Here is a 10,052-nt window from a genome sequence, read left to right as displayed (position 1 = left end):
TATTTAAGACTTAATATTAACACAAACATTCACCTTACTTCTGCTTTAAAGTCTCGTCCAGCTGCTGGATTCAGTGACGGACCGTCGGTGCTCACAGTAAAAAACGATGTGCAGGTTTCCATAACGTTCATGTTCTTAGTGTCAGTGTTCAGTGTGTCCCATTTCTCCAACGACTGAAAGTGCAGCCGCTTGACCCACACTTATGTTACGTAAGACCGCATCCAAGCGGTATTTGGCCAAGTATAAATCCCACAATGCACCACGGTGAAGTCCGCCGTCACTGGCAGCCACAAGCCCGTTTAGGAAATGCGATTGAATTTCATGAATAAAATGAAATTAACTTTCTATCTCATAATTATGACTTTTTAATGTCATATTTTATATTCATCATGCTTTTTTTTTGTTTTTCTTGTTTGTTTTATTTACTTACGAGTTGGGCTTACATATTTATGATCTGAATCTTGCGCATAGAGACACTTTAGGAGTAGATGAGACTGTGATCCAGCAGCACTGTTGATTAAAACTGTTGCTGTGTGTGTGAGTGTGTCGTAGTTGTGTTAGTGTGCGCAACGGCACAGGCTGCACTTGTCAAGTGTGTCCCGATTGCTTTTAAATCTCTCCCCACGCTCTTGACCACTTAATCCATGCTGCACACTATATGTAAATATACGTTCCGCCGGCAAAACGTCACCAAAGTGTGTGCGTAACCAAGCGCACTGAGCCAAGTGTGGAGGAACGGGACAGGCCCAAGGGGGCAGTTGTCGGTCTGAGAAGTAAAGTCACTTCCTCGTTCAACAAGCTGCAATCCCCTCTTCTTCCTCTGGGGGCTGGTGTCAGAAAGCAGCTTCTCCATAGACCCCCATGTTAAAATCACCCACTTTACATCCTCAATAAACATGTTAAAAGCCTGGTGTCAGAATGTTTTTTTCTCTCAATCGATAGTTTCTACCCCCGCACACACTCTGAGGGGGGGGGGAATTTTTTTTTAACTCTACCGTTTTACTGTTATTAGGTTAAAACTCTGGCCAATTAGGGCGCAGAAACGCTGAGTGACAGGTCCGAGCAGCTCCGTGGACAGCTGCTTCGAGGCCAGTGGGCGGGGTCTCGGCCGGCCAATCCAACATGGCGCTGTTCAGGTCGCCATGTTGGAGTCACAAAAACGACTCCCCAAAACCAATGGGGGACGTCACAGATGCTACGTCCATTCTTTTTACAGCCTATGGACCGGCCCAGCGTCTCTCTGCTCCGCCGGGCGTTTTCGTTTCCTTCCTTCCTCCTCCTCTGCAGCCGAGCGAGTCGAGTCGCCGCCGCTTCTTCACGCCGTCACGTCGGCGTCCGGCTTCTCCACCAGCTTCAGCGCCTCGTGCATGCCGGCGGCCGACAGTTTCCTGTTGATGTTGCGGTAGCGGCAGCGCAGCAGGTTGCTGTAGGTGGTCCGCAGGTCGCGGTTGAAGAAGGCGTAGATGAAGGGGTTGATGAGCGAGTTGGCGTAGCCCAGCCACAGCAGCGTGCGCTCCAGCCACAGCGGCACGCAGCTGCACTCCACGCCGCACACGAAGGGCCGCGCCGTCGACACCAGGAAGAACGGCAGCCAGCAGAAGCTGAAGACGCCGATCACGATGCCCAGCGTCGCCGCCGCCTTCTGCTCCCGCTTGAAGATGGACTGGTTCTTCCCCCGGCGCCGCTGGTGGTGGTGGTGGTGGTGGTGGTGGTGGTGCTCGCCGGTCTTCAGGAGGCGGGACACGCGGGAGCTGCACTCCTCCTCCACCTTTATAACAAACAGGGAGTAAGTAAGTAAATTCTTTATTGTGTTGTTGCAGCAGCTGCTTACACTGCAAAAACTCAAAATCTTACCAAGAATATTTGTCTTATTTCTAGTCAAAATGTCGTTTCTAGTCAAAACAAATCTCATTATACCTAAAATAAGTACATTTATACATATACATACATAGTTATACATAAAAAAGTTGCTTATTTTTAGACACTTTTTTAAAAAACTTATTTCAAGTCTATTTTCACTTGAAATAAGTAGAAAAATCTGATAGTGGAGCAAGTTTTTCTTCCTTCCCTAAGCACAAAAAACTTCCTTTCACTGGCAGACTTTTCTACTTATTTCAAGTGAGAATTTGTTTGAAAGAAGTGAAAATGATCTAAAAACATAAGTTAATTTTTAGGTGATGAGTCTTATTTAAAGTGGAAAGAGATTAGTTTTGACTAGAAATGAGACATTTTGACAAGAAATAAGACAAGTATTCTTGGAAAGATTTTGAGTTTTTGCAGTGTAGACATTTAAAATACATGACAAACAACTAAGGAGATGGAAAGACAAAGAGACAAAGAGCACACAGCGCTACAACAATGATGGCAGGTAAAAGCAACAAGCCACTATAAAGTAGAGTAAAGATGTATTTGAATACAGGAAGGAGTGTTTCTCTGACCATCAGAGACGGTTGCATGTCACAAACAACGCATGATTTCTGTTTCTTCGTACCTTAAAGGGATAGGCCAACATTACTTTTTTTTTTCGTGTCTTGCCTCACTCCCGAGTCCATGACCAGCAGATAGACACCATCCTTTCGACTGTGCGTGCAGTAACAAGGGAGATACGGGTAGAGCTGGCGCACCGCTAATTAGCTTGGCTCAAACACTGGAAGTGTATAGGTAGTGTTAGCCTGCCTCCACCTAAAGTCGCTAATTAGCTTAGCTCAAACGTTGGAAGTGTTGGGGATTTGCATAGGAGTTTGGTGATTGACAATAATTATTAAGCATTAATAATCAATAAGCAGGTCAACTAATTTATTAATTATTGAGTTTAATTGATAAATTAATAAAGTTAGGATTAGCGGTATTGACTAATAATTACTAAAAAAAAAGAATAGTTGTATTATTAATTAAAGTGAATTAATTAATAATAACTGCGGGGCACCACCCTGAAATCAGGGATCAATGACCAAACAATCAGTCTCGATTATAGGAATCTCTTATAGAATAGAATAATCAATTAAATACGAAGGCGTAAAGTCGAGCACAGACCCTGATAACCAGCTTTAGCGTCACAATAGAATGTACACAAACAACCACAGAACAACTACTTGAGTTCAAGGACATTTATTACTAAAATCATCTAATAGTACACACTCAAGTTCAGGTAATTCAAAGGAATAAACAGTTCAGCAAACATACACTCTCAATGGCTTAGAATGAGCGTATGATGTGTGTGTGTGTGTGTGTGTGTGTGTGTGTGTGTGTGCGTGTATATAGGCTGTGTGTGTGTGTGTGTGTGTGTGTGTGTGTGTAGCCTAAGAGGGGGAGGAGAGACGTCGAGTGACGTCAGAGGGCGTCGAGTGACGTCGGATGGCGTCACGGACGGCGCGCTCGTTCGAGTGAGACAATGGACACGATGTGGCTGTTTCCACGTGTTCCTCAGGTCCACACACAATGATCACAGTCACGTCGCTCACACTGATCACTCTGATACGAACTCTTGTGTTGGGACGCGTGTTTGGGGCGGAGTCCCTTATGGCGGCCCGTTGTGTTACATAGGCAGGTATATGTGTGTGGGTGTGTGTGTGGGTGCGCGGCTGCGCACGTGTGTGTGAGTTAGTAGAGAGGAAAAAAGGAGAGAGAGAAGAGGGAGAACGGCGGCTAAAAGGGGCGATCGGTTATATTAGTCAGGGCTGAACCCAATCGGTATCCAACTACCACAGTGAGAATAAAAGAGCTGACGCTCTGATATCTTACTGGTCTTCTGACGCGGATACGGAGAATTGCGTTCAGCACGTGACTAAGACCTAGTTAATATAACTAGTAAACATCGATCGACCACTCTAGTTAATACAACTAGTAAACATACAGCAAAATCACAATCAACATAACAGGACGCGGAGGTCCTAATAAAATCACGCTTAATTCTAGTCGCTGCCCAGACAAAAGCTCTCTTACTGAAGCGTGCTTCCCAGTGCTGATGAGGTCCGTCGACCTGATGGCCTGGGGCTGCTGTAGCGTCCCACAGCGGGATAAAACTGGTCGTCCTCTGGAAGGGTGGCAGAAAGGAGGGCCAGCTGAGTTAACTCTGTATCGGCGGGATCCTCGGCGGAGTCCGGCGTCGGCGCGTGAAGAAAGGCGTTCTTCACTTCTGCGGCAGATGTAGGAGGGAGAGAGCGGCGGGTTGCGCGGCGGTCTCCACAGGATCCAGGTGTTTCAGATGAAACTTGAGGCAGTTTACTTGTCCAGCAAGCTCAGAACTGCGGCCTAGGTATATTGAGTCCAAACGTTTGGTGCGCCCCCTTTAGTAACTGGTTGCGTGAAGCCGGAGCTCCTTGCAGCACTTCGTTACCTGGGAAAAAGCATGGGGCTGCGCGTCGCCGCAGCATTTAAACCTTTGGTGACGTCACGGGGTTCCCTGGGGTTTCCCCCAGGTACTGACCAATGGGAGGCCAGAGTTTGAACGTCTGGGTGGAATCATACCTAGGTGTGATTTAACGGGCGTTGTCTGCTGTCGCGCATTCCTTGTCCCCTGCTGGTTTTATGGCCCTTTGTTTGAGAACATGTGGGTTGAGGTCCCAACAGAAGTGTATAGGTAGCATTAGCCTGCCTCCACCTAAAGTCGCTAATTAGCTTAGCTCAAACACTGGAAGTGTATAGGTAGTGTTAGCCTGCCTCCACCTAAAGTCGCTAATTAGCTTAGCTCAAACACTGGAAGTGTATAGGTATTGTTAGCCTGACTCCACCTAAAGTCGCTAATTAGCTTAGCTCAAACACTGGAAGTGTATAGGTAGTGTTAGCCTGCCTCCACCTAAAGTCATCAGAGAAACTCTTCAGCAACTCTAAACGGAAACCGGCGGGCCGATCTTCGTCTCAGAGCTGACAAAACTCTCCGGTAAGGCATCTTGAGCGGTCAAATGCCGCTAACGGGACCAGATCGGTCAAAACGGAGGGTTCAAGCAAAGACGCTTTATTTTGGTTCAAGCTAGCTACATCCAGGGTAGGTTAGCTTCCTGTTTCAAAGTAAAAGCACAAATTCTATCCTCATGGTTTTCTGTATGTAAAGGGAAACGGGTGTTTTATTTTGTGAAAGTAACCGGAAGTGCGTTGGTCACAACGGCTATAGCTTGAGTAGCGCCGAATTCGTCCAAACAAAATTGTAAACAGCTGGTATTTAGACAAATTAACGACACACTGCTGATCTAAACGGCTACTTTCTCACCTAAACATGTTTGAAATGTGGATAAAGTGATATATTTGCAGAGTTTAGAGCTACAATGAAATCAGCTTCTGACTGCTGATTTCGGCTCAGGTAGGAGGCAGGCTAATGGCGCATTTCCACTTGCACGGCTCGCTCTAAACTCTGTAAATATATAACTTTAGCAACATTTGAAACATTTTCAGGCGAGAAAGTAGTCGTTTAGATCCCCAACGTGTTGAAAATCTGACTAAATACCAGCTGTTTACAATTTTGTTTCGATGAAGTCGGCGTTACTAAAGCTAGCCGTAGTGAGCATCGCACTTACGGTTATTTTCACAAAATAAAACACCCGTTGCCTTTTATCATAAGGAAAGCCATTACGATAGAATTGGTGCTTTTACTTTGTAAACAGGAAGTGAACCTACCCTCGCTGTAGCTAGCTTTAAACCGCTGTTTTGACTGCTCTCGTCCCGTTAATGGCATTTAACCGTTCAATATGCCTTACCGGAGAGTCTACCAGCTCTCAGATCGGCCTGGTTCATTGTAAAACATTTATTTATTGATGTAAATGTGGTGTTTTCTGTGCGTACAGACCCCAAGGCAGTGCTGCTCTTGTGTCTAACCACAAACAAACTTCCGCTACAGCCACAATTGTTAGATTTCATCAATGAGACCAACATTTATCCCCTAAAAAGAGTTTAACCAGCCGGTGGTAAACCTCTAAAAGCCATCGGGTAAGTTAATTAGTGGTCGTTTTCTCCCCGGGGTGACGATCGTAGGCTAGCGCGCCGAGCCGAGCCGAAGCGCTCTAGTGGAAACGCGCCATAACACTACCTATACACTTCCAGTGTTTGAGGATTCCCCTCTCTGCTGCATTCAAGACTATGTGTTGCAGAAGTGCAGTGTTTCTCTTTCTCTCTCTCCCCCAAGCAGCTAACGTTCTTCCTCAGCAGTTACTTTTTGACATCAGCTTACTGTGGCCGGCCATGTTTTCCAAGGTTACAATGAAACGCGTTTACCTCGGAAGTCGGAATTTCCAACTTGGATCTTTCCGAGTTCCGAGTGCAATCGAACGCAGCATTATAAACAAACAAACCAACCTCCCGCTGCAGCTTCAGCGCCGCCGCCACGCAGTCCAGACTCTCCTCTTCCTCCTCCTCCTCCTCCTCTTCCTCCTCTTTCTGCTGCTCGCCCTCGGTCCCCTCCGTCTCTCCGGACTCAGGCGGCCGGTGGCCCCCCCGGTGGCCCCCTCGGCCCCCCCTTGGCGCCGGCCCTGCCCCTGCCCCTGCCCCTGCCCCGTGGCCCCGCTCGCCCTCGCCCTGCCGGGGGAAGCCGGTGATGGTGTGCTTGGCGGCGCTGAGCTTGGCGGCCCGGTAGATGCGGTGGTACATGATGAGCATGACGGACATGGGGATGTAGAAGGCCACGGCGGTGGAGTAGACGGTGTAGCCGAAGTCCTGGCTGATCAGGCACACGGCGCCGTCGTTCACGTTCTGCGCCCAGCCGAACAGCGGCGGCAGCGTGATGGAGGCCGACAGCAGCCACACGCACACGATCATCTTGGCCATGCAGCAGCCGTTCTGCCTCACGGGGTAGGTCAGGGGCTTGGTGATGCCCAGGTACCTGCACACACACACACACATCCTTGTAATGCTATCTTAGTGAGGACATGTCATTGACATAATGTATTCCCTAGCCCCTTACCCTAACCTTAACCATCTAAAACAAATGCCTAAACTTAAAGCAGATATCAGTGGAATGTTTTTGTTAATATAAGTCCTAAATAGTCCTATTCTCCGTCAGCAATCACTTACATGAAGTATTTCAGCCTAAACACGAGTCTCTCCGTCACTCTGCTCTGCTGTAACCCGAGGAGAAAATTTTCCTTGTGGGATACAAGTGTTATCCAATGAGGGGAGAGAACGGCATGAAGGGCTGTGTGTGCAGCCAAGGGATGCGCGTGAATGTGGTGACGTAGCACGAGGACCAATTGATGCCTGACAAGGGCGGGGGCTGCTAACTCATGGTGCGTTCAAGGAAACTCGTACTTTGTGTTTTTCCTTCCTGTGAAGTCATACCAGTTCGATCTGGTACGAGTTCACGGGTCGGAAGTTACGAGTGGCCGTTATAGGGAACTTTCACAGACAACAGGACGGTAAAAACACGAGCTACGGGTTACCTGGAACGCTACCAAGTCGTAGTTGTGACTTGAAGCTGTAACTTACGGTTTCAAAAGCCTGCCTTGAACACAGCATTAGCCGAAACGGCCGTGCCGATGATATCTGCTTTAACCATCACTCTAAACCTAATTAGAACCTAACAGCAAAAAAGCCCTTTGAAAAAGTGAGGACCGGCCAAAATGTCCTCAGTCTGTTGGTTAAAAACTCGTTCCAGTCCTCACAACGTAGCATGTACAAGAACACACACACACATACACACACACACACACACACACACACAGAGGGGGTTGAAGGGGGTCCCCAACTGTTATTGAAATTTTACCCCATTTTTCTAGAACTTTTTCTACAATTTTTAAAAAAAACTTTTTTTGAGAAATTTTACCACTTTTTTCTAGATAAAAAAGAGAAATTTTACTACTTTTTTCTAGAATTGTTTTTGGGAAATTTAACCACTTTTTTCTAGAACTTTTTTTTTTTTTTCTTTACTTTTTTTTTGATAATTTTTACCACTTTTTCTAGATTTTTACTTTTTGAGAACTTTTACCACTTTTTTCTAGACCTTTTTTTTGTAACTTTTTTTTGGAGAAATTTTACCACTTTTTCTACAAACTTTTAAAAACTTTTTTTTTTTAGAAATTTTGCCACTTTTTTCTAGATTTTTATTTCTTGAGAACTTTAACCACTTTTTCTGCATTTTTTTTTTTAAAAAGAGAAATTTTACCACTTTTTTCTAGAATTGTTTTTGAGAAATTGTACCACTTTTTTCTAGATTTTTATTTCTTGAGAACTTTTACCACTTTTTCTACATTTTTTTTTAAAGAGAGAAATTTTACCACTTTTTTCTAGATTTTTTTTGAGAATTTTTACCACTTTTTCTACAATCTTTTAAACACTTTTTTTTGGAGAAATTTTACCACTTTTTTCTAGAACTGTTTTTGAGAAATTTTACCACTTTTTTCTAGAACCTTTTTTTTTTTCACTTTTTTTGAGACATTTACACTCATTAATGAGACAAATCTAACCCCGTACAGTCTCGTCTCCTGGAAATTACAGTTCACAGATTCCAAAATTGAGTCTGAAAATCTTAGAAATGAATCCCACATTTTAAAGAAACACATGAGGATTTCCGTTTGATTGTGCCAGGAGAAACTTCTCCAACATGAAGCAGAAGGAAGACTTTGCCTTGGAACAGGCACAGGAAATTTACATAATACAGAAGCACAGATCTTTTTGTGAATTAAATTGAAGCTGTTAATTATTTCTTTCCAAAAAAACCTCAGAGGACCAGAGATCTGCAGTGTGATCTGAGATATTCTAGGAGTGTATTAGGAGTATTAGGCAGAGTGTGCGTGTGTGGTGTCACGTGATGCCATAATTAGGTCATTAAAGTCATTTCAAGTTCAGGTTTGAGGTGAGTCATGAGCAGCAGCATCTACTTTGTTTTTACACATTTACATATTTGTACTCTTTTTTTTTTCTTATTCTTTTTGTATTAATCTCTTATATGACCTTTTGTTTATTTCTTTTATCTTTTGTTTTTAATTATTAGGGAGAGATGCACCTTGAGCTTCACTGCTCGATGACAATAAAGAGAAATTGAATTGAATTGAGTTTTCAACCCTTCAAACAGAGATTCTAAGTAGCTAATTTATATATTTTATATTCTAAGCTTGTTTTGTAGCGGAAGCTCCTCTTCCTGGTCCGTCCAAATCTTACGCGATTTGGACGGACCAGGAAGAGGAGCTTCGAGAAGCTTCTGCTACAAAACAAGCTTGAAATATAGACTTATTTAATTTTTTTTCGGGACAATTTCGCATTTCGGGGCTTCACTACAAGACGGACATTACATACGAGCAGCATGGAGGTATTTGGATGTTTTTTGGTGTGTCTTTTTGTTACGAAGACAGTTGGTATCCATTTGCAACCGTCATATGGACATGCACTGCTACGCCGAGACCCCCTGTAACTCAGAGAAGCCACGGAGGACTCTGAAACTTTGAATTTCGGGTGAACTATCCTTCTAATCAATTATCTGGTATTAATTGTTCGAGATACTAATTGATTGGTTGATCGGTGATTGGAGGATAGCCTACAGGTGTGTTTTTGCCTCTCACCTGTCGATGCTGATGACGCACAGGGTCATGATGGAGGCGGTGCAGCACATCACGTCCATGGCGATGAAGACGTTGCAGAAGAACTGGCCGAAGATCCACTGACCCCCGATCAGGTCTGTGATGATGACGAAGGGCATGACGGCCAGCGCCACCGACAGGTCGGCCACCGCCAGGGACACGATCAGGTAGTTGGACGGCTGACGCAGCTTCTTCACGAAGCACACGGAGATGACCACCAGCAGGTTCCCACAGATGGTGGACAGGGTCAGCATGGTCAGAACCCCCCCGATCAGCACCTTCACTCCACCAAAACCACATGTTTATGAGTTTAAAATAGAAATAAGATGCTCATTAAATATATTAGAGGAGAGGAACTCCAACACACCGACCAATCAACACGCAGGAGAGTTTCTTCTTTGCACCTGACGATAAACTTCTGTAAAACCGATCTACACGTGACAACGTCCCAATGTTTTCTCTAATGAAACTACATCTATCTATCTATCTATCTATCTATCTATCTATCTATCTATCTATCTATCTATCTATCTATCTATCTATCTATCTATCTAT

The 10,052-nt window shown here is 44.7% G+C and overlaps 1 protein-coding gene across 1 annotated transcript in view; it reads right to left on the bottom strand.

The window, feature by feature from the left end:
* Positions 1–1,315: 1,315 nt before the first annotated feature.
* Positions 1,316–10,052, bottom strand: part of LOC146972972 (5-hydroxytryptamine receptor 7-like) — a 12,310-nt gene continuing 3,573 nt past the window's right edge. The window contains exons 2-4 of the mRNA XM_085799115.1: positions 9,480–9,775; positions 6,286–6,808; positions 1,316–1,768 (exon numbers count right to left, since the gene is read on the bottom strand). Coding sequence (XP_085655241.1) covers positions 1,316–1,768; positions 6,286–6,808; positions 9,480–9,775 — 1,272 coding nt within the window. The remainder of the gene's footprint in view (positions 1,769–6,285; positions 6,809–9,479; positions 9,776–10,052) is intronic.

Source organism: Trachurus japonicus, chromosome 15 (genome assembly GCF_045865225.1).
Source record: "Trachurus japonicus isolate A0001 chromosome 15, Traja_1.0".
Classification (NCBI taxonomy): domain Eukaryota; kingdom Metazoa; phylum Chordata; class Actinopteri; order Carangiformes; family Carangidae; genus Trachurus; species Trachurus japonicus.
Note: the sequence above shows the minus strand (reverse complement) of the source record. Positions and strands in the feature narration are given on the sequence as shown.